Source organism: Rhinolophus ferrumequinum, chromosome 15 (genome assembly GCF_004115265.2).
Source record: "Rhinolophus ferrumequinum isolate MPI-CBG mRhiFer1 chromosome 15, mRhiFer1_v1.p, whole genome shotgun sequence".
In the NCBI taxonomy this organism is placed as follows: domain Eukaryota; kingdom Metazoa; phylum Chordata; class Mammalia; order Chiroptera; family Rhinolophidae; genus Rhinolophus; species Rhinolophus ferrumequinum.
In genome coordinates this window covers 22,976,094-23,000,577 of record NC_046298.1, presented here as the reverse complement: position 1 = coordinate 23,000,577, position 24,484 = coordinate 22,976,094, and the positions used below count along the sequence as shown (strand labels likewise).

Genomic DNA, 24,484 nt, shown 5'->3' with positions numbered 1-24,484 from the left:
AAGACGAAAAGGAAGCCTATGCAGGGTGCATTCATAAACCAATTACCACTGTGGACAACTATGTTTATTTCTACTGGAGACCTCTGAAAGATGGCATGGAAACCATTATCCCATTCACGGGGTTCATTCTCAAATATGTATTCAGTTGTGTCATTTCTCTGGTCAGCAAGGAAGCTAGATATGCATCCTCGAATTCCCACACACTATTTGCTGAAAGCCACTCCTTAGCATTTCATGGAGAGCGAAGGCCTCAAGCAGGCGCTTGCAATAAGACTCCTATTGGTGGCATGTGTGGGAATGGTGACTGCCAGGGAATATGGGTGCGGCACTGACACCTTCTGCTACACCCCTGATGGTTCCTGATTGCCTTCTCTCCCCTTTGGCTCTCAGCAGTTCACCTTATTTTGCCATCTTTCATAGTCCTTGATGCAGTTCTTCTCTTTGCTCCATCCAGAAGAACTAGCATCTTTCTAAATGGCCTATTAGTTCTAAAATAGAAGCACTTTGCTGATAATTTATCTAATTAATAAGAGGCAAAAATGTCAGTTCCATTATGGTTTTATACCAAAACGGTCTTGTGATATAATCAAAGAAAATACTTGTTGGAGACTCAAATACAAACTTCTGTTTATTTTCAACAACAAAAGCAACACAACAAAGAGGAATTAATCCACTAATCTTTAACTCTAACAGTCTTAGCACAAAACTACGTTCAATAAATAAAAACACATTACTAGTAATCAAGTAAGACTCTTCTTGAGACTCTAGGATTTTGTGTGTATTTTAAACAAAACTGGGTGGTAGATAAAAAAAAAAAAAAAAAAAAAAAATACGTGCTCAAGACTTTACTGACAAAGACTTGAAGAAAAGAACAGCCAAGGAAAAGGGTCCCCAAACATTAAGTTAACAAAGGGAATATGGGGTTTTTAAAGCAGTTTAGAAAGCAAAGCTCACTGGGGGAGCAAGTGTTTGAGACAGTCCATGTTCAAGGCCTGGTAACAAAATCTTTCCCTATTTCTAGATTCTTGACTTAAAATCTATCACAATCTAGAGGAGCTTCTGCCAAAGGATAGGAGGCTTCTTATTCATGTTGCCTAAAAAGACCTGTCTCCTCTCTTAAATTTTCCTCCTTTGACTTGGTCACTAGCTCCTGTCACCAACATGACAGGGGTTCCGTTCCAGAAAAGGATTACTACTACATGGATCAACCTCTTTCTGGTTTAGACTTTCCCTTCATAAACACACTGATACTGCCAGGAACAGCTCTAAATATATCCAATTTTCTTCTATTTTTATCCTCCTACCAACCCTGCTTGGCTACAAAATCTAGGACTCACAGAACAATGACAGCATTGGTCAGAAAACAAGTGTCAATTCCAATATAAGAATCTCTGAAGTTCAATGGTCACAAATTTTTTTTACCACTTCATCTGCCATATCTTTTTTCTTTTCTCATTATCTTTGCAATTATTTCTTTCGGAATTCAATCCTCCGAGCTACATTCTGAGCACCAAATTTTTTGATCAATGCATCTCGGGTATCCTCATCATCTTTTTGTAAATCTAAGTCATCCTGTCGAGACCAAATGGGATATCCATCAGCCCTCTGACCAGATTCTAAAAAGGAGGTAGTAGCCTCCAGCTCACCACTATTTTTTAGGAAGGCCTGTGTAACTGTTGACAGATCCAAGTTAAACTTTTCCATTAACTGCCGGATGATCTTAATGGCAGCTCCCACCTCTGGTGGAGAAACTTTTTCTTCTTCTTCTTCTTCCTCATCAGGCTGTGTTTCTGAGTCTTCCTCAGGTGTGGGTGGATCATCATCACACATTGTTATGTGTATTTCAAAATCAGGGGTCTCCTCCACCTAGAAAAAGTGATGAATAAGACCAATCTAATATTCAAGTCACACTTACTCTCGAAACATCTGGCCTCTCCCACTTACCACCTCTTTGCCCTTTTCTTCCAATCACACTAGACTTCCTTCAGTTCCTCTAATATGCCATATTCCTTCTTATATTTATTCGTGCTGGATGTATGTATATACGTGTGAGTATGTGTATCTACATATATGTAGGGACTGGGTAGGAAGAGTGTGCAGGTGTGTGTGTGCGTGCGCGTGTGCACACACGAGTATGTATATATAATTAATTCTGGTATTCCAATTGAACATTAAAAGCTACACTGAATATGAAAAAATATGTATCTGAATACACATACATACATGTGTGCATTAGAGTATTTGTTTAAAGCATTACTTCATTCCCAGGTTACAAGCTCCGTAAGGGCAGGAATTGTATCTGTTTTGCTCACCATCACACTCCCAGTGCCTACCAATGCCTGCACATAACAAGTACTCAACAAACATTGCTGTATGAATATATTAAGGCCTCCAAGCCATACTAACTATATTTAGGCACATTACAAAGTATGTTACATGAGAAGAGACCTATGTAGGCCCTGTCTGGGAGTTGTTGAGAACATTTGAAAAGTTTTTTGGAAAATGAACCAAATATCAAATAATAAAACTCAGACCACAAAAGGCAACAATCCCTAAATTCTGCCAATTTTTGTGCATTCCTTCATTCACCAATTACAGAAACTTAGTAAGAAAAATTAATTTAAAAGACCCTTCTTCTTGAAGAAGATATATATATATACATACATAATTTGGATTTTTAAAAAATTACTCATTATTTTATGGTTCCTGCCTTTCTTTCTATAAAACGATGATTAAATATGGGATTCCAAGAGAGTATTAGAAGCTAGACCAAATATGGAAGAGATAAAAAAAATTCCCAAAAAGCTCTAAATAAACAAAAATCTAAACTTGTTTAATGAAACTAAATTCTTTAAAAAAATTATGTTTATGTTCCTGAGAAGCATAAAAACATCTTTAAAAGATAAATCCACAGTCTTAACTTGAAAAACTTACACTGAGATCAAAGTGCTCAAAATGGGATACTTTATACTGCTTAAAAAATAATTCTCCCCAACTGCTCTACCTCTCCCCGTCAAATTTTCCTGCCAAAAAACTAAAAGCTACATGCCTGAAACCCAGATCAGTTCCACTTTCCATTTTCCTCCTCTACCTTGAACTTCTCTTACCTTTCCAGGCCTTGGGTGTATAAAAAGGGTAGATGGGATGACCAATTTCAAAGAAGAATGGAGGCATGGAAAAAATGAGTTAAATCTAATTAACATACCACAACCTCCTCAAACTCCCGGGTGGCTTCTATATGCATCTTTTTGACTGCTTCTTCCTTCTCCTGGACCTCTTCCTTTACAAATTCTTCTTCAGGCAAGTCTGGAGTTCTCTTATTCTGTGGTTCTATTAAAGGGAAGCACAGCACCAAATTAGAATGAGCCTTTTTCACATAAAACAAAAATACAGTGCATGCTCTATGAACTCTGGGCCAAAAGTGAGCCTGAACTTTGTCTATTAGAAGACATTTGTCTTTGATCAGAGGATAAGAATAACATAAGGCATGTGTGTTCAATAATTTCTACTAGTTTCTGAAACATTGCACTATCCAAACGGTGATAATTTTTCTAGGATCTGACATGTAAAATAAAAATACTCTTGAAGTTTAATTCATTTTTTGCTTTGTATTGATTTTGCAAATTAACAAAACTGGGCAATAAATCGGGTTCTCTCAGGATTCTTTGGCAGATCCTGAGATGGAGGTTAATATGTAAGGTGTTTGTTAGGGAGTGTGCCTAGGAAACCCCTATTGAAGAGAAGAAAGCAGATGGGCAGACAAAAGAGCTGTGAAAGAGTACCAACAAGACCTCAGCTGAAAGGAAGCTAGGAAGGTCGTTCAGAGTTGACCAAGTTGGGGCAAGAGAGCCAAGACTTTATATAAAACTCTACACAGATCAGTCACTCCACAATCTACCACATACCACCTACAGAAAGGAAGGACCCCTAAAGCTAAACATACTCTTGGTTCCCCTTTACTCTTTGTTCTCTGAGGATTTAACTTTGCTCTCTTTTCCACCTAACAAAAACTGAACGTTAAGGTGAAGCATGAGGGGACTTTTTTGTGATGGAACTGTTCTGTATCCTGATTTTTGGTGGTGGTTACACAAATCTATAAAATGTGTTAAAACACGTAACTGGAAAATGGTATGGCAGTTCCCCAAATATTAAGCATAAAATTACCATATGATCCAACAATTCCACTTTTGCGTATATACCTCCCAAAAATTAAAGCAGGGTCTCAAACAGATATTACTATACCCATATTTATAACAGCAGTATTCACAATAGCCAAGAAACACAAACAACCCAAATGTCCATCGATAGATGAACTGATAAACAAAATGTGGTATATACATACAGTGGAATATTATTCCGCCTTAAAAAGGAATGAAATTCTGACATGAGAAATTATGCTAAGTGAAATAAGCCAGACACAAAAGGATAAATATTGTATGATCCCATTTATATAAGGTACCTAGAGATCAAATTCATGGACAAAAAGTAGAATGGTGTTTGTCAGGGGATGAGGGCAGGGAGAAATAAAGAAAGTTTGTGCTTAATGGATATAGAGTTTCAGTTTTGGAAGATCAGAGAGTCCTGGAGATGGATGGTAGTGATGGTTGCCTGACAGTATGAATGTACTTACAACACCTAAAAATGGTTAAAGTGGTAAAATTTATGTAATGTACATTTTAGACTAAAAAATTTTTTATTTATTTTTTTAATTTTTATTTTTCAGTTACAATTGACATTCAATATTAGTTTCAGGAGTACAGCATAGTGGTTAGACATTTAAACAATTTACAAAGTGATCCCCCCTAATAAGTCAGTCTGGTACCCACCTGGCACTATACATAATTACTATATTATTGACTATATTCCGTGTTGTACTTTACACCCCTGTGACAATTTTGTAACTACCAATTTGTACTTCTTAATCCCTTCACCTTTGTCACCCTCTGCACCCCAACCCCCTCCTATCTGGCAACCATCAGCTTGTTCTCTGTATCTATGAGTCCATTCCTGTTTTATTTTGTTCTTTAGATTCCACATATAAGTGAAATCATACGGTATTTGTCTTTCTTTGTCTACCTTATTTCACTTAGCATAATACCCATTAGGTCCATCCATGTTGTTGCATTAAAAATAAATTTGAGGGGGCCGGCCCAGTGACTCAGGCGGTTGGAGCTCCGTGCTCCTACTCTAAAGGCTGCCGGTTCGATTCCCACATGGGCCAGTGGGCTCTCAACCACAAGGTTGCTGGTTCTACTCCTCGAGTCCGGCAAGGGATGGTGGGCTCCGCCCCCTGCAACTACGATTGAACACAGCACCTTGAGCTAAGCTGCCTCCCAGATTGCTCAGTTGGTTGGCGCGCAGACTCTCAACCACAAGGTTGTCAGTTCGATTCCTTGACTCCCACAAGGGATGGTGGGCTGCGCCCCCGGCAACTAGCAATGGCAACTGGACCTGGAGCTGAGCTGCGCCCTCCACAACTAAGACTGAAAGGACAACAACTTGAAGCTGAACGGCACCCTCCACAACTAAGATTGAAAGGACCACAACTTGACTTGGAAAAAAGTCCTGGAAGTACACACTGTTCCCCAATAAAGTCCTGCTCCCCTTCCCCAATAAAATCTTTAAAAGAAAAAAAAAGAAGCCTTATCTTTAAAGATAAGTGCTGAAATAGATAAAATGGTATGATGCCTGGCATTTGTTTCAAAATAATCCCAAATGCCTGGATTGAAAGGTATAGATGAAAAAGGATTGGCCATCAACTATAATCAAGTGAAACTGGGTGATGAGTACATGCAGTATAGTTCATTTTACTACTCTCTCTACTTTTGTAAATGTTCGAAATTTTCTGCAATAAAAAGAACAAATTGTGGTTCATTCTCATAATAGAATACAATCCAATCAATGAGGAAAAGAATGAGGCAAAGTTATGCATAGACACACTTCAAGATCTATCAGTAAGTTAAAAGAAAGCAAACTGCAGAACTGGTTTCTAATGTGCTAGTATTATGAGCAAAATGAACATATAACAAGGAGGACAGTAGTGGTTACCCTGGGAAAGGAACCAGAAGGACTATGGAGTAGTAGGGAGACTTAACTTTTCACTATGTATCCTTTTGTTCCCTGAGTATATCTGTAGGATAAATTCCTAGAAGCAATATTGCCACGTTTAAGGGAACACGCATTTTAAACGTTGTTAGACGTTTTCAAAGTGCCCTCCAAAGAAATTATACCAATTTCCTTCTATTAATAATGTAATGTAGGAGTTTGTTTTCATATACCTCACTAACTTTGGGTATCACCCATTTTGTTAATTTTTGACAATTTGATAAAATATGACATTTCCTTCTTCTGGTTTACTGTTTTTAAAAACAACAACACACACATTTATTATTTCACAGTTTCCATGGGTAAGAAGTCCAGGCATGGCTTATCTGGTCCTCTGCTCAGGGTCTAGTTTATTTTTATTTACTAACAATAATTCTGTTTGTTTGTTTATTGGCCATTTATTTCCTTTTCTGGAAACTTCTTGTTCCATTTCTTTTGCTCATCTTTCTACTAGTTTTTCTTTTAGTTACTAACGTCTGCAAGCTCTTTGGACGTCAAGGGAACTAACTCTGTTGCAATGTTTTGGGAGTATTTCCCAGTTTGCCCTGACTTTGTATCATGAGAAGCTTTTAATTTTAAGTAATCAAATACATGAAACTTTTCTTAGTCTTCTTGGTTTCGGAACTATCACCATGCTAATATTAAAAAGTACATGTACATTTTCTCTTAGTCATTTTAGGATTTTAATTTTTACATTTAAATAGCTGATCATCAAATATTATTTTGAGTTGGGTGAATCTAGATTCATTTTGTCCCAGGTATCAAATGGCTTGCTAGGAGTCCAACACCACTGATTTAAAAGCAAGGCTCTACATGACCTACTTCACCCATACACCTAGCCTAGCCCTCTGCTCATTCCTATAATTCTCCTTCTTGCTTACTCTATTCCAGCCAAACTGAGCTCTGTTGCTCCAAGAACACAACAGCCATATTCCCACATCAGGGCCTTTGAAATTATTCCCTCTGCCTGGAACACTCTTACTCAGATAACCCTCTGGCTTACTCTTTCATTTTCTTTGGTCTCTGGTCAAATACCAGTTTATCACAGGGACCTTCCCTTATCACCCTAGAGAAAACAACCTCCTCCCCAACTTTTACCCTCATTTTTCTCTATAGCACTTACCACTTCCCAGCTACCATGTTAAGCTCCATGACCACAGGACTTTTACTTATTGTTATATCCCAGCAGGATAACAGTGTCTGGCACTCAAATATCTGTTGAATGAATAAATCTGATATGTCACTTTTACCAAAAACAAAATTCCTACTAAGCATACTAAACAAGAGAAATAGATGTTACCTCCCCAGATTTCAACTGTTACAAGGAAAAGCCACATAAGAGAAGTGGGGAAAAGACATGCCTCTAAACAAAGGTGTTTGTCCATTTAAGTTGTCAATAGCCGTTATATAAAAAAAATGAAGCATCTTAACGACTTTGCACTGTGTTCTAACCCTGAATCTCAACATTCAATTCAAGTGTGTTAAAATTTCACCAGGAAGCAAAGACTCTTGTGTGACTACACATTCAATTAAGCCAAAACATGAAAACTAACTGACCTGGCATGCCTTTAAAACGGTTTATACTGAACCTACCTGAACATATAACTATTTTTTAGAACTGGTGGTTGCCAGAGGGGAAGGAAATGGAGGGGGTGCGGGGGGGCCAGATGAAATAGATGAAGGTGATTAGGAGGTACAAACTTCCCGTTACAAAACAAGTAAGTCACCTGGATGTAACGTACAGTACAGGGAACTAGTCAGTAACTTCGTATGGTGACAGATGGTGACTAGACTTACTGTGATAATTCCATAATGCATAAAAATATTGAATCACTGTGTTGTACACCTGAAATTAATATATTATAGTTCAACCGTAATTCAATAATTAATTATAATAAAATGACTCTCCAAAAAGATACCCACGAAGCTGGTTCCTCCCCCCTTGCCTCTAGGGAAGAAAACTGGAATCTGATGGCTACAAGGGGAGAATTTCCTATATATTTTACTCTTTTTGTACATGAATATCAAACGGTGTCAATATCCTAGTTATTGAAAAGGAAACGGAAACTAAACTTCACATTAGAAAACGGTGCAATTTTACCAAACGACCAAAGAGGCCAAAATGGACGCCCGGATGCGGGAAAGCCGCCCCGCCCCCTCCAGCACAAGTGTAAGCAGAGGGGCCTGCAGGTGCGCGGCACGTGTCCTCACCCCCGCCATCAGCAGCTTCCGGGTCTTCCTCCGCTTTCCGCTTGAGTTTCTGGGAGGACGGGCTCACTGGGGCGTCCCCCAACAGGTACTTATTCTCCTGGCCCCGCAGGTGCTTTAAGTAGCGGTCCTTCAGGGACTGCCACGAGTGCTGGGTGAGCGAACTTTTCTCCATCGCTTTCCACAAAGCGTTGCCCGTGACGGAGCTGGTTGAGCGGGCATTTTCCTTCACGTACGTCAAGATGGCCACATCGTCCGCGTCCGTGAAGACGATCCGCCCCGTGAGCGACTGCCGCTCGGCCTCCGCGGCAGCAGCGCCCTCGGCCTGAGCCCGGGGCTTTGTCTGTGGGGCCTGGTCGGCCGCGGGGGCCAGGCCCAGCCGATAGGCCTCCAGCTCGAGCCTCTCGTTACGCTCCACGCAATCTAGAATATACTGCGTGGAGATGAAGTCGCCCGAGGCCTCGGCCGCCGCCTCCCCTGGCTGGGCCAGCAGCACGGCCCCGGGCTCCTGCACCCGGCACAGCGTACCGCCACCGTGCAAAATGAGTGTGGAGAGCCGGCGCTTGGCTGGGCTGGGACGCACGTAAAAGGACATGGAGCTGCCATCTTCCCCCACGAACAGAGTCGAGGAATGGGTGGGCCCGTTGGGGTCTTTGCCCAGATCCATCGCCTCCGCCATAGTTAACGCCCGGAACTAAAACACGGAACACAGACCACAAGTAACCTATTGATTACTCCAGGCGCCGCTGCCGCGAAACCCCGCACTACGCCTGCGCGACAGTAGCAACTGCGCCCTGCCCCCGGAAGAGGCGGAGCTTCCAACCATGACTTGGAAATTACGGTAAGACCTTGATTTCTTTCAGGTCTCACCCTGTGGCGAGATGGCTGCAGTGCAGCAGGCTGAGGTGAACGTGGACCAAGGCGAGCCCAAACTGAGCAAAAAGTAAGTGTCGCTGTGGGTCGTTAAGGCCTTCGCGTCGTTAAGGCCTTTGCTCCCGGAGAGTCGGGGCTAGGAAGTGCCTCGAGGTTGCAGCCGAGGCCGCTATGCCTGGGGCCTTCCAGCTGGTTCTAGTCGGTACAGACACGCCGCAACGTAGCGGCTACGTGCGAACTACATCCCTCAGGGAGTCCCGGGGTGCAGGGCTGGCGGGTTCCCCCCACTGTCGTACTCCTGAAGTAAGAGAATGCGAAGAACTGAGAGAGGACACAAGCGAAACTTATTTCACTTTCCGAGAAATGCATTCTTGTACTGTTAAGCCACGCCCCGATAAGGAGGTTGGAAAAATGTTAAATACCCTGGCTTTTCAGAAAGACTTTAATTTTTCTTGGCCTAAGGCCATTCTGAACCTTATCAGGTCTAAAACTGCCGTGTGTCCATCCATGTGGGTTATTCAAAGGGTCTGTGAGTATTGAAGGAATGATCGATGTGTGGTAGTAGAGACTGTCTTACTCAGCCGGGTACACCAAGCTGCACTTAGCATTGCTGGATATATCAGCCCACATCCTTGGAGTGTGAAGGTAAATATAAATAAATCAAGATTAGCCGCCCTTTAACGATGCCTTATATTCTGTATATACTATACTCCCTCTTAACCAGCGTTCTTCACAGGACGTAGACAATGATTTGAATGGCTTTTCTCAATACTCCCAAGAAAGGTACATAAAATAAATAGTACCATTCCAGAGGCATAGGAAAGAAGTTAGTTCATTACATGTAATGGGTGCTTTAGTGCATTAGGGCTCTCGCTGAACCCTGATGGAATTGCACTCAACTAGTAAGAAAAATGAGAAAGGAAATAACCTAAATTTATGGTTTGATAGCACCCTAATACGTTGTCCTGAGAGTTGTCTGATGGATCTCTCTGGAACCTGGTCTTGTATTTCTGCCTTTGGGAAAATAGGACTTTTGATCTGTTACATCAGTAAATGAATTTTAGGGTTTTAAACCACAGATACCTCCCAAGCAAGGTCTCCAATTGAGGAGACGACTTTATGGTAAATTGAAGAAACTGGCCAGTTCCTTTCTACTGACTTTTCTTAGATCAATTGTATCTACCACTTTTTTTTTTCCCTTATTAAGGACAGCGCAGCTCACAGTGGCTCATGCAGGGATCAAAACGGCAACCCCGGTGCCATCAGCACCATGTTCCAACCAACTGAGCCAACAGGCCACCCCCATCTACTACTTTTTAAAGCCGTTTTTATGTGGCAGGCACTTTGCTGGAACTATACAAACTTTTTGTCTAATCTCAATAATAACCTTGTAAAGGAGGTGTTAATGTCCATTTTTCAATTTAATAAACTGAGGCCCTGGGTGACGAAACACATTGCTGAAGTGAGCATCCCTAAAGTGCATACCAAGCTTTGTATACTTCCTGCACCACACCTCACATTGTCATAAAGAATGTGCTGTTGATAGAATCTAGTGGTATGGGCTAAAATAATTTTATTAACATTACCTTCTATTTCTTAATTGTTCGTGGAACTTCCTTTGGATCCCCAGTGAACCCAATTTTATGCCAACTATTGTCCCCAAGTTTAAAAAGAGGGGCTGCTTGACAGGTGACTCATTTCCCAATGAAAGGCCAAATTTGTTTGAATACAATAGGAAAAAGATGCCTGTAATGCTGTTGCCTTTCAGTGTAAACATCATGTCCTAAAATTCTCTTTTCCACCTTCTTCCTAGAATTTCAAACAAGTCTTATCTTTGACTCCGGTGCTTTTGTGTGGCTTACTTTTAGTTTCATTTAGAGTTTGCAGTTGACAATGACATTTCCTGTTTCCCAGTGCCAAGAGAGAAACCATGCGCCAGGGGCTTTAGAAACACTGCTTTATGTCCTGTCTCCCATTTTCTAGACTGTTGTGATCATTTCTACCTGTAAGTTATTGATTGACTTGCTATTCACTTTTGACCCTGGCTATGGACGTTTTTACCATAACCAGGACTGATAATATTGTCAGTTGTGGTTGCAGCAGAGTTAAGTGTTAAGAGTTGCTCTCAGTTAAGAGGGTCTTAAGTAAAATTGGACACTAAAAGATTTTGCAACCTCCCCCTTCCCCAATCCATAAGATTAGGAGTTCTGCTTGGGTGTGTATATACTGTCTGTCCCATCTGACACCACATCTCTGTTTCCTGTTAGGTGGTGGTAATCATTAGTTCCAGGGTGGTCTGCCATGTTGACGCAAGCTGCTGTAAGGCTTGTTAGGGGGTCCCTGCGCCATACCTGGGCACAGTGGGGGCAGAGGGAGCTGCGACTGTGTCAACTTGCTCCTTTCACAGCGCTTCACAAGGACAAGGCACTTTCTAATAAAGGAAGGTTGGTGCCCATTACCTTCTTTATTGTCTGGGAGCAAAGTCCTTCCCTTATAAGTCCTTATTTGTTAAGCCTCTGGCTAAGTCTTTGCGTTTGTTGGTAAGGAAACAAAAAGCCCTGCTACCAAAACCAATAGTCTTTTTTTCTCATTTTCTCTTTAATAAATTCAAATTCTCTGTCCTTAGATTCTTGAGATGACTTGTGGATCTTATTCTAGAACAGTGCTGAAACAAAACCTTTCTATGAATAAAGAATTTCTAATGCAGGTTGTTTTCGTTTTCCTGCCTTTAGGAATTTGTTTGCTCCTGAGATTAACTTGGTTTCTAGTCTTATTTCTATCCCCAGAAACTTTTTGGATTATCCTTGGGATTGATTTAATATAAAAAACTACACCTATTAGAATAGGATTATTTATTAATGCTAAGCAGAACCAAATAGGATTAGATGCCCCCTGACTGAATTACAGCACATTATTAACATTGGTGGTTTGAAAGAATGAGCAATATTTGAATAATGAGGGTATCCCTCTCTACCCAGATCTGTTTGGTTTATGGGTTCAAATGGGAAGGTTTCAGATCATAAGGAATATCGAGTTATGTGAATCACTTTACTTTTTGAGTCTCAGGTGACAAGTATACCAAGAGTGGATAGTGAGGAATTTGACCAAATCTGTAAGGTTTCTGTGCTGGTGCAGAGTGAAGGGTTAAGCTAGTGAGGGATACCTAGAATAGCTCGCATTTACATGCTTATTAAATGCTAGGGACAGGGTCATCTCTGTACATACATTATTACTGTCTATTACCCATGTTACAGACGGGGAGAAGTTAAGTCACTTGCCCATGGTCACATAATTGATAAGTCGGTGTGTCAGAATTTAGTCCCAGGCAGTCTGACTCCAAAGATGGTATATTATCCCCTACACTGCTGCTTTATGCACTGTCTACCCAGTGTGTTATCAGAGTCAGACTCCAGGGGGCAGAGTGAGCCCAATGCTGAAGGGCATTGTCAAGGACTGATCAATGCTGAGGGAGAGATTATCAGTGGCGTGTCTCCTTGAACTCTGAAGAGCCACCCGTCCCCACCCCAGACTAACCCACTCTTTGGGGATGGGAAGGGAGGGGTGGCAGACAGCTGGAGATGTTGCCTTACCACATCAGGTCTGGTACTCAAGGAACTTCATATTCTGCAGAGGATACCAAACAGTTAGGATTCAGTCCCTGGCCTCAAGGCGCTCCCTAGCCTGATTAGCTTGAGAAAAGCCTATCTTACTGATTTTCTGGAAAACTTATTTTCCTGTTCTAAATGTAAACTAATATGTAGGATTTTTCTTTGTCCTGGTGTGTCTTGATTTTAGTTGGGACCTAAGGCCAAGGACCTCAGACTGGAAAATAGAGATTGAGAAAGATCTTTCTCAATGCTTATTTTTTCTTTGTCTCACATATCAAGTTGAGTGACCAAGAGACTAGAAGTGGGGGTGCACAACTGTGCAAGAGCATTTCCTTCAGGCTGTTCATCATTTTGATAAGTGGGCTGTGAGGCAGAACATAGTAGAGGACTCTTCAGGCAAATATCACTTTGAACATTTTCGTCTTACCAACAGTGAGATAAAGAGACGCCTGAAAGCTGAGAAGAAGGTGGCAGAGAAGGAGGCCAAGCAGAAGGAGCTCAGTGAGAATCTAAGCCAGGCCAATGCTGCTGCCACCAACCACACCACTAACAGTGATGTGGGTGCTGAGGAGGAGAGCCTGGACCCAAACGTGAGTCCCTGGACCACCACCCTGGCGGGGCAGGGAAGCTTCTGATGGGACTTGTGGCAAATCCCTTGGGACCAGTGACTAAGAAGATACATAGGAACTGGAATGGGCACTGGACCTTGGGTCGTTGTAAGAGGATGAGGAAGGGCCTGCCACTCCATTTGGTTAAAAGCACAGGCCCTAAGCATTTTTCTTATCAACTCCTAACAGACATTTGACAGAATCTAGTACTTCCAAGTGACTGATTAATCTTTCTTGGAACTGTTGGGCCTTTATAGCATCCCCAGAGAAAGTTCTCCGTAAAGATGGGCTAGGGTATACTTTAGACCAGAGACTGGCAAACTGTGGTCCTCAGGCCAGGTCCACTATCCCTAGGCCCCAATCTCATCCCTCCTGCCTGGTATTGAAATAAAATTGTATTAGCACAGCCATGCCCATTTTTAACATCCTCTAGGCCCCATGGGCCTGCTGCAGAGAAAAGTCTAATGTGGGTGGTAAGTGGGAAAGAACCTAAGTGACTCCATGCTGACACATCCAGAAAATGGGTAACCCAGGCCACCTGTACCATTTAGGCAGAACTCCAGTTCCTCTTTTTGTTGAATTCTTGCTGCTTTTAAGTACAAATCTCACGCCATATCCAATCCTGTGATTTCAAGGTGGAGGGTACTCAGTTAAAGAAACTTTAGTGTATTGGGGCCACTCTAAGGCATAATACAATACTCTGCTAGGTGGACCACTGTCCTGACCAGGTTCAACTTCTCAAAGGCATTTGCGTGTTTGTGTTTATATTTAAATAGCAATACTACAAGATCCGCTGCCAGGCAATCCACCAACTGAAGGTCAATGGGGAAGACCCATACCCACACAAGTTCTATGTAGACGTCTCACTCACTGACTTCATCCAAAAATACAGTCACCTGCAGCCTGGGGACCATCTGAGTGACATCACGTTAAAGGTGGCAGGTAGGAGGACTCCATGTCAGTTTGCTGAGCCCCCATAGCAGGGAGGCCTCTCCAGTAGCACAAAGGAAGGTCTGGGATGGTCTTGCTCTCAAACAGCCCTTAATTTACAAAACGTTAAATCCTATCTTTTATTTGCCCCCCCCCCAAAAAAAAAAAGTAAAACTATTACTTGTAGAAAATTCAGAACATTCAAAGAAGCAAAGAGACAAAGGTTTAATTATCCATAAAACCAACACCCAGAGAGAACCCCTGCAAATGCCTAAATGCCCAAACACTTCTTTAAAGTCTAGTAATTTTACTAAAGGATGTCTTGTTGTTACTCATTCTGGGTCAATATTCTCAAGTACACAGTATGCCCTTTAAATGTGTATTTTCAAGTCTTTTCATTTTAGGAAGGTTTTTATCTCTTTATACTTCTTTAATTTTATCCTCCATTCCAACTTGTTTCTCTTAAGGCGTTCTTTGTTGTATTCATTAACTCATTTCTTTTTAGTTTAATCTTCGTTTCTGAAATATTATTTTATTTCTAATTTTTTCATGTGTCCCCTCATATCTTAGTTTTTCTAATTCTGATTTGTGTTCCTTCATGTTTTTGTGTAACTTAATGTTGCTTAGCTCATTGTGAAATAGAATTTTTTTCTGTTTTTCTAAGTATGTCTTCACGAGTGCTTTCATTGTCCATAAGAATGTTATTCTTATCTTTTTATTTAATAGGTTTGTATGGTGTTTTACCTAAATACTTTTATGTTGCTTATTTTTATGTGAAATTAGTTTTCCCAAATGTTACAAGGAAACGTGGTTCAGGTAGCTTTTCCAACCTCACCAAGCTAGCTCTCTCTTCTGTTGTTTTTGTGACGTGTTTAGAACTATAAAGCAGCTTCCTTTCGGAGATTTCCAGGCTCTTGATCCCCTTCATTTTTGCTGCATCTTCTCTTCCTTTGTCTGTGTTTTCCTGGTCTTACTCAATTTTGTGGGGCCTTGGCTTAGAAGAGATCCGTGGCTGTTAAATTTAGAGAGCTTCTGGGGGCTACGTTTAAAAGGGCTTCATCACTTAGACCTTAATGTAGCCCATTATACTCTCTCACATGGCAGTGGGCAGAGCCCCTCCCAGTTTCAGCTGCTGTCTTCCATTTGGCTTGTCACGCTTTCTAGTAAATACCTATGGCTGTTTGGGAGATTTCCAGTTCTCAGACAATTCATTGCTCCCTACATGGAGGTCTTGGGGCTCTTGGTGGTTTGCCCCATTGCTTGTATTTGGGGATTCTTGGGAATATCTTCCCACATAATTTTCTTGTAAATTCTGTCCATGGCTTTTGCTTTGCCTGTCTAGTTGTGCTTTGTATTTTTATGTGAGAATTCAGGAAGATCCAAAACTATGCTGCCGCCAACACCACTGTCTTCCAAAATTTAGTTAACATCTTTAAAACCAGATCTGCCTACACATCGTTAGCTGGTTTGAATGGGGATCCAACACTGTTATGAAGACAGAGGTAGGGCTTACACCTCAGGCTAAAATCAAATTCCTCTGGTTTATGTTGTGTCTGGACACAAAAAATGCAGAGGGAGCTTTTTTTGGCACTGATATCATGAAATGGCTTCTGGTTCTATCAGTCAGTATTTTTGCTGTTCTTTTTTTAGGTAGGATCCATGCCAAAAGGGCTTCTGGGGGAAAGCTCATCTTCTATGACCTTCGAGGAGAGGGTGTCAAGTTGCAAGTCATGGCCAATTCCAGGTACATAGAAATAATCCAATTATATGGTTTCTAGGTTGGACCAGAGCAACATGTTTGGGAACAAAGTCCCATGTGGTCTTCTCTTCCCCTTGGTATTTAAGGTTAGAAGAAGTGGTTTATGGTTGGGTAAGGCTCAAGAGAGAATAAAAAGGCTACATGGTCACCTGGCGAGTGATGACTGCTCTCGGGTTGTGTAGCAGTTAAAAATAAAAGATAACACTTTTTAATAGTTGACCTTGAATCTGAGATTTTTCTTGGGCTCACATTAACCAGGCATTAACAGTTTAGTGAGGGTTCCAGAGTAAATCAGTGGTCAGTTTTAATTTGGAATGTTGCATATTGAATTACATTTTCCTTTCACTCAGGAACTATAAATCGGAAGAAGAATTTGTTCGTATCAATAACAAACTGCGTCGGGGAGACATCATAGGAGTTCAGGGGAATCCTGGGAAAACCAAGAAGGGTGAGCTGAGCATCATCCCCTATGAGATCACACTGCTGTCTCCTTGCTTGCATATGTTGCCTCATCTTCACTTTGGCCTCAAAGACAAGGTAAGCTCTCATGGCCTCTTAACTGTGGTTTATCACCATACCATTGAATCAGATGTACTAGTGATCTCTGTTGTTTTTGGTGTAGGAAACACGATATCGTCAGAGATACTTGGACTTGATACTGAATGACTTTGTGAGACAGAAATTTATCATCCGCTCTAAGATCATCACATATATAAGAAGTTTCTTGGATGAGTTGGGATTCCTAGAGGTGATGGAGAGTTCCTTACCTGACATGATGAGCTGCCTTCCTGTGCTTGCCTCTTACTATACCTTCTCTTCACCACGGCATATACTGTGTCAATATCCTTCATGTTCAATGAAAAGACCTCTTTTTGGCCAATGTCTTTGTATCATCTTGTTTATTTAATGCCCTAATTAGGAGGGCAGGGCCTGACTTCTAAGATAATGGTCAAAGTGTAAGTCCATCCACACACTCATGAAGCCACATTCAATGTGTTAACGACTCACTCTGTTTTTTTGTAGCATTAAGAAATATATTTTAGGTCAAAAAGGGTGAGTGCGTGTTATTATAAAATAAATTCAAATAACAAAGAAGTAAACAGAAGCAAAACTGAAAGTCCCCTTTTATTTCTAACTAACTTCCCAACTTGCTTTTGATATGTATCCTTCCATGCCATTTACTCTGCATATATACATGTGTACCGACACATACTGCAAATGGGGTACCTGTTTTGAAAGGGTTTTATTTTACTTTGAACATAAATGAAGTCACTATATGTATTATGGACCTTTTTGGTGTTTTTTCCACCTAATATATTCTGGAGCCCTTTGCATGTCTGTCTGTCTCTCTTGCTTTCTGATTTTCTCCTATAAGGTTTCAGTGAACACCTTTGTGCTCATTTGCAAGTGTTTCTGTTGGATGGATTTCTAGAAGTGGAGAAGCAGTTCAAGTTTTAGTAAATACTGCACATTACACGTAAAGGCTGTACCCCATTTAGATTCCCACTTACAGCTTGTCAATAAGTTAACGCTGTCAATAGTTTCTGTGATTTTAAGTAAAACAACATATAGTGAAAGCTTTTTCCCACAGGCTAATTGATATAAACAAGAGCTAAGTTCCTGCGGCATCTCATTGTTACAACTAACATTAACAAGACACTGTTACTCGAGGACTCTATTAATTGTGTTTGGTATTAATAGAAATTGAGACACTATTCTAGAAAATCAAGCTGTCTACTTTTTTGTCAAGCATTAGCACATTATTATTGAACTTGTACTTGGGGTTATAACAGGCCTAGATGATACACATGCAAAGCCTGAGCTATCCCCAAGGCCTCTGATTTGAGCCCCTCTGTCCGAAGACTAAATGTTTCTCCCTGTCTTTTAGATTGAAACTCCCATGATGAACATCATCCCAGGGGGAGCTATGGCCAAGCCTTTCATCACCTACCACAATGAGCTGGACATGAATTTATATATGAGAATTGCTCCAGAACTCTACCATAAGGTAATCAAGAAGAAGATGCCTGTTCCCTTAGAGAAGAATGCTAGAAAACCATTGGCTAGACAAGTGCAGTCAGAAATAAGAGAAAGACTGAGAGTAGAACAGCCAGGAGAATAAATAACGTAATTTGTTTGATACTTCTAGAATTTCTCTACAAGATCAGTAGAACATTGCAGATCAGAGGGCAAAGGGGTTGCCTTTCCTAGGTGTACAGATCCTCCTAACCTTTGGTTTCCATTATACCTTTAAGTTTATAGTTCTCCTTAAATTAGATCTGATTTTAGTCTTTTGTAGAAGAAAGAGCTTAATCTCTGTTTAGAAGTTGGAAATAACTACCTTCCAATCATCAGAGTAAATATTGAAGACTATCATTCAAGATTCTTAGTTGCAGACAACAGAACCCATTCTAACTACTTTAAGCAAAAGAAAAATGTATTCACAAATATAAGGAATCTCACAATTTCTGGGAGAATTAGAGAGTCAGGCTTGGAGACCACATGTTTAAGAATGATTCTGAATCACGTCACTGGGCCTTCCCGTGGAGAACCCAGTATCTTTTCCACTAGGCATATTTACCACAGCTCATAACCCTGGCACCTGGCACAGATCACTGCCCATAGGACCTCTGTAGTTACTACTTCTAAAAACTGATATCTCTGGCCCTCCTTTGCCAAAAGGAATTCTGTGCAATACCTACATCTTCTTTCAGTAGTTCCCCCATTGAAGTCTCATGGGTGTGTCTGATTGGTAGGATGTTTGCGTTACGTGTCTGCATCCTAATCCCAAGACAGGCTTCTTTCCTGGGTAGGCTCGCACTCACAAGATGGGGGACACCCCAGACAAAAGAGTATTCAGAGGTCCCGGACAGCCAAAATAAATGATTACCGTCCACTACAAATGCCTAAAGAGAATAGAGTACTCAGCATTTAGGTAGAGACCTGAGATCATGTCTGAGCTGTGAAAACCAAGTTACAACTTTTATAGACAGAAACTTTCCAGAGCCATTAAGGCACAATTAGCTGCTATGACCATGGCCATGTGTTACTAGATGCTGGTGGTTGGTGGCATTGACCGAGTGTATGAAATTGGACGGCAGTTCCGGAATGAAGGAATTGACATGACTCACAACCCTGAGTTCACCACCTGTGAGTTCTACATGGCCTACGCAGACTATCACGATCTCATGGAAATCACGGAGAAGATGATTTCAGGTGACCTTCTTGCTTCTTTTGACTTTCACACGTGTCTGAGGGGCTAGTGTGCTGCTTTCGGGAGGACTTCCTATTGGTCCGCTTTAAATGAGATTTCTTTCCCAGGGATGGTGAAGCACATTACCGGCAGTTACAAGGTCACCTACCATCCAGATGGCCCAGAGGGCCAAGCCTATGAGATTGACTTCACCCCACCCTTCCGGAGAATCAGCATGGTAGAAGAGCTTGAGAAAGCCCTGGGGGTGAAGCTTCCAGACACTAACCTCTTCGAAACTGAAGGTGAAGTGACACACTCCTCCATTGTGTGACCCTCCTTCCTGTTTAGCTCTGAATTGGACTGGGTCAGGGCTAGAATTTCCCAGTGTACTTTGTGTACTGTTTTACTGGAGTAGTGTGATCATTCTTTTGTCCTAACTTGTACATTTATATTACAGAAACTCGCAAAATTCTTGATGATATCTGTGTGGCAAAAGCTGTTGAATGCCCTCCGCCTCGGACCACAACCAGGCTCCTTGATAAGGTGAGAAGCCCTGTACTTCTAGTACCTGCCTTCATCCAGTGGTAACCAGCCCCCTACTCCCTATGAAGGTGAACTAGAAATAAGAGAATTAACAAGTTGTGTTGTACTAAGCTCTGTGCCCAGTTATCCCAGTTTCTCCTTACCAGTCATTGAGGAGTTGAAGATAAAGCCACCTAGCTCCAGGTGTGGGTGGGAGCTGATTCTCTTCTACCTAGACTGGAACAATGAAAATGCCATTGAGAAAGGATCTCTAGCTCTGCTTTTCTTTTTCATTAAGCTGGTTGGCGAGTTCCTGGAAGTGACATGCATCAATCCTACATTCATCTGTGATCACCCGCAGATAATGAGCCCTTTGGCCAAGTGGTAAGATAAAGCATGGTGTTTCTGTTACTATATAACACCAAAAGTTAGTAGCATAAAACAACAATTTATTCATTCTCGAGATTCTATAGGTTCATTGGGTAGTCTCTCTGTTCTATATAGTGTTGACGAGGGTAATTCAAGTGATTATTTTCAACTGGGAACTGGCAGGGCATCTTGCTTCTCCTCCACATGGGTGTCTCTGGGAGCATAGCCTGGGTTTTCTTATATAGCAGCTGCGTTCCAAAAGGATAAACCTTAGTGTGCAAACATATCAAGCTTCTGTTGATGTCCCATTGGCCAAAGCAAGTCATATGAGCAGCCCAGAGTCCGTGACAGGGACTACAGAGGGCATGAGTGCAGGAAGTATGACTCTGTGTATCGTACACAGGCTGGTTGGGAAGATAATTAGAGCTTCCTTGTCTGTCTCTCTCTAACCCTCACTATTTTACCAAGTGATATTTGATGCTAAGAATGCATGCAGGCTCCGGTAACACTTGAGTCAACTAGAATCCAGGAATATCCCTTTGGTCTCCTGTCCCCAGGCACCGCTCTAAAGAGGGTCTGACTGAGCGCTTTGAGCTGTTTGTAATGATGAAGGAAATATGCAATGCCTACACCGAGCTGAATGACCCCATGCGGCAGCGGCAGCTTTTTGAAGAACAGGCCAAGGTAAGGAAGAAGAATGAGCAAAGGCACATAATTCATCAGTGTGCGTACTCACCAGGAAATCAGCTTTAACCCTCATCTGTGTCATTTTCTGCATCTTTGGGTCACTTCAACAGAAATGAAGGATAAAGCCATGGGTTTCCCTGGAGGAAGTCACATTTCCAGATTGAGAACTTGACTAGTTTGGCCCTAGAATTTCTACATACAGAGAGCTTTCAGCATGATTATCTGTGTGGGGAGTATGACACTTGTCTTGAAAATACATTTGCCTAACAAGAACATAATTTTTCTCAGATGGTACATTTATTGAAGTGGCTGAGGGATGAGAGGCAGATAAAGGTTAATGAAGACAGAGCCCCCACAGGCTGCCTGCACTAACATTGCCACTGGTGGGTAGTCTCAGGAAATGGGAGAAGGACTCTTAGGAGTCATCAGAGTCTCTGAAAATCAGTCTCACTGGGCTCCCAGAGCCCCAGGCAGTGGAGCTATTTTTATATCACAGAGAAATGTGCATGTGTTCTGAGGTAGATTTCATCAGCCCTCCAGGTCTTTGAAAGAAATGGGTCTATCTTGGACTTAAGGGGCAACCTAATTCCCAGCAAGTGCTGGGTGTCCAGAGCATACTGGAATGGTCATCCCCGTGAGTGTTTTAACGTGCTGACTTAGACACTGAGAGACAGTGCAGCCCAGAACAATGTCACTGTTTGGTTCTCTTCTCTTTCAGGCTAAGGCCGCTGGCGATGATGAGGCCATGTTCATAGATGAAAACTTCTGCACTGCCCTGGAATACGGGCTGCCCCCCACAGCTGGCTGGGGCATGGGCATCGACCGAGTCACCATGTTTCTCACAGACTCCAATAACATTAAGGTACAACGGCCCTCCATGCGCACACTGCTTTGATGGAGCTCCACTGTGCTGGACGCAGGGCATGGTGGGCCTGGAGAAGAAGAACGGGCTTTGGGCTGGACGGAGGAGCAGGCAAATGAGTGACGTGCAATGCCACGGGCGGGCATCTGACCTTAACAGAATTTGGGGGGTTTTCTACGTGAGGCACAAGGAATACTAATTGCTTACATTTCTTGAGGATCCAAGGAACATTGCTAAGCTCTCAACATGCATTACCTCATTTAACTTGTCAGCCCCCTGAGGTGTAGACACTGTTGTTATCCCATTTTTATAGATGAGGAAATCAAATTTTAAGAGAACCCCCTGTATTTATTGATCCTTTTGACATGTGCCCTAGGCAGGGCTATGCATGTGTTCTTTTCCATACTCAATAATTGAGAAGGACTGAGTTGAATTACAAGAACATATCTGTCATTTCAGCTGGGATGTACAGATCTGTGGGTTTTGGTTGTAACAATAACCAGAGGCAAAATGAATGGGTGGATACCTGTGAAAAAACAAGAGTGTTCTTCAAAATGCATTTTCTCTCCTGTAGGAAGTACTTCTCTTTCCTGCCATGAAACCGGAAGACAGGAAGGAAAATGTAGCAACAGCTGATTCACTGGACACAACAGCTGGCACTTCTGTCTAAAAAATAACTGCAAGTCACATAATTCAGGCATCTTGTATTTCTGCTAAAGATCAAGGACTGCAAAGGAATTCTTGTATGTTGCTATCCATTTACTATTGCAATTCAATTAACTTGCAAAAGAGAGAAAAGGAATTAAGAATTCCTGTTTTTTAACTCCCTGTGTTACCAAATAAACCGTTTTTCTCTACTCTTGACCTCATCATTCTTTGCCTTTGGAATGTCAACTTTTTTCTCAGGCTGCTGGCCTAATGTTTAGGATTTTACCACTTTATTCAACAAATTATATTAATGTCTGCTATGTGCTAGGAACTGTTCTAAAGAATTAGGGACACAGCAGTGAACAAAAGCCAAGTCCCTGCTTTCATGGAACTTAAATTCTTTATTTAGGGGTGGGATGGCGGATGGGTGTAAGCAGACACGAAACAGGTAAATACATGTTCTTTCTGGTAATGAAAGCAAAAGCAGAGTAAGACAGAGTTGCTACTTTAGAAAGGTGGATGGGGACAGTGCGTTTTTAAATATGTGATCATGGAAGACCTCTCCTAGGTAAACGTTTCTCAGCGATCTGAGAGAAAAGAGCAATCCAGGTTAGAGGACCACATTTTGGAGGAACAGCAAAGGTTCTGGTGTGGCTGGAGAGGGAGTGGATGTGAGTGAGGGCTGGATCCCACAGGCCCGCCCCCCTGTAAAGCCATGCCGACGAGTAGTTTATTTTGAGTGAAGATGGAAAGCCATTGGAGGGTTTGAGCAGAGGAGTGTTTTTAACAGATTATTCCAGTTAGCATGTGGAGAGCAAAAGTGAAAGTAAGGAGACCAATTAACGCTATTGCAGCGGGCTGTGGACAGATAATGGTTTAGACTTAGGTGGTTTAAAGTAGTGGAGGTGATTATAAGTTACTGGACTCTGCCTGTGTTCCTGAGGTCAGCAGAAATTGCTGATGGAATATGGGTTGGGAGAAAAAGAGGAGTCAAAAATGATTTCAAGGTTTAGGGCCCAAACAACTGAAAAGTAGATGTATTATACTGAGATGGGAAAAACAGGCAGGGCAGGTTTGAAAGGGAAGGTTGAGCACTTGGTTTTGTATATACTAAGTTTGACATGCCTGTTAGACTTCAGGTGGGGATAGCATGTTGACTAGTCAGTCTGGAGTTTTATTTTCAGCTCAATTCAGTGGGGCTAAGAATATGACAAGGGTCTGGCTGAGGCCGTGCTGTTGTAATTGAGACACTGATCCCTGACACGGAGGCAGCTGAGGGAACCTTTTTTCCAGTGAGTCAACAAAGGACCTATCTTTTGCCCCTCAGCAACACATCTGCACACACCCTGGTTTGGGACATGCCAGTCTACTTTCCCAGAGGTTTCTACTTCTGTAGCTGATCAAATGATCTAAGTGTGCAGAATTACCTAACTGGGAACTACTTCAGGGGTGTTGAGCACCTTCCCCTACCCCTTACTGTTCCTTAAAGATAGGTTCCAGGAGCACTTGGGAGTGGTATTTCAGAAAAAAACACCTCCACATGGGATATCCTTCAGCAAGGTGGTGGTAACTAAACTGAAAACAGTCATTTCACCAAGGGGAAAGGCACAGCGTCAACAAGATAAGGCAACATTACCACTGTACCTTCAATGCAGACCATTGGGAAAGGCATGTGGATTAATGAGGTCACAAGTGACTGTTAAAGAGCTGTTTAGTAGTAGGCTGGGTGCAGAAGCCAGCTCTCTGGCCTCAAGGAGGCTGGGGATAGAGACCTGAAGCAGCAGTAGACGGCTTTGTGGGTTTGGCAGGGAAAATGACAAGATGAAAGCTAGAAGGATTATAAAGTCCTTATTACCTCCTCAAACAGTTGAAGGCTCACAATTTGTTCAGTGCTGAACTGGAGTAAACAAAGTCACGGTCCCAAGCTTCCAGACTTGAAGGGAAATAGACATTTAATAAACCATTTAAAAATTCATCAAATGGCCACTCTGGTAATTGCTTTGAAGGAGAGGTCCATGGTATATTGAGAAACTCTAACAGAGCTACCTAGTTAAGGAATGAGGACATTCAATCTGAGATCTGAAGGAAGATAAAGGAGTTGAAAGGCTTTCT

At 41.9% G+C, this 24,484-nt stretch overlaps 2 protein-coding genes across 5 annotated transcripts; one reads left to right on the top strand and one right to left on the bottom strand.

The window, feature by feature from the left end:
* Positions 1-610: 610 nt before the first annotated feature.
* On the bottom strand, positions 611-9,047 carry TERF2IP (TERF2 interacting protein). The gene is made up of 3 exons (XM_033127402.1): positions 8,317-9,047; positions 3,206-3,330; positions 611-1,866 (listed from the first exon to the last, which is right to left on the bottom strand). Exons 1-3 carry the CDS (start codon positions 8,990-8,992, stop codon positions 1,468-1,470), a joined length of 1,200 nt encoding a protein of 399 aa, XP_032983293.1. The 5' UTR covers positions 8,993-9,047; the 3' UTR covers positions 611-1,467.
* KARS1 (lysyl-tRNA synthetase 1) lies at positions 8,328-22,581 on the top strand. Of its 4 annotated transcripts, XM_033127399.1 has the most exons (16): positions 9,141-9,256; positions 9,649-9,831; positions 11,454-11,630; positions 13,228-13,384; positions 14,179-14,344; positions 15,983-16,076; positions 16,442-16,628; positions 16,714-16,839; positions 17,980-18,099; positions 19,145-19,307; positions 19,413-19,586; positions 19,742-19,827; positions 20,105-20,190; positions 20,733-20,859; positions 21,581-21,724; positions 22,299-22,567. In XM_033127399.1, exons 3-16 carry the CDS (start codon positions 11,488-11,490, stop codon positions 22,392-22,394), a joined length of 1,869 nt encoding a protein of 622 aa, XP_032983290.1. In that variant the 5' UTR covers positions 9,141-9,256; positions 9,649-9,831; positions 11,454-11,487; the 3' UTR covers positions 22,395-22,567. The 4 variants fall into 4 exon arrangements, with proteins under 4 accessions (XP_032983289.1, XP_032983290.1, XP_032983291.1 ...); XM_033127398.1 differs by lacking the exons at positions 9,649-9,831; positions 11,454-11,630 and adding an exon at positions 8,328-8,401 and having other exon boundaries at positions 9,177-9,256; positions 22,299-22,581; XM_033127400.1 differs by lacking the exon at positions 9,649-9,831 and having other exon boundaries at positions 9,142-9,256.
* Positions 22,582-24,484: the final 1,903 nt, after the last annotated feature.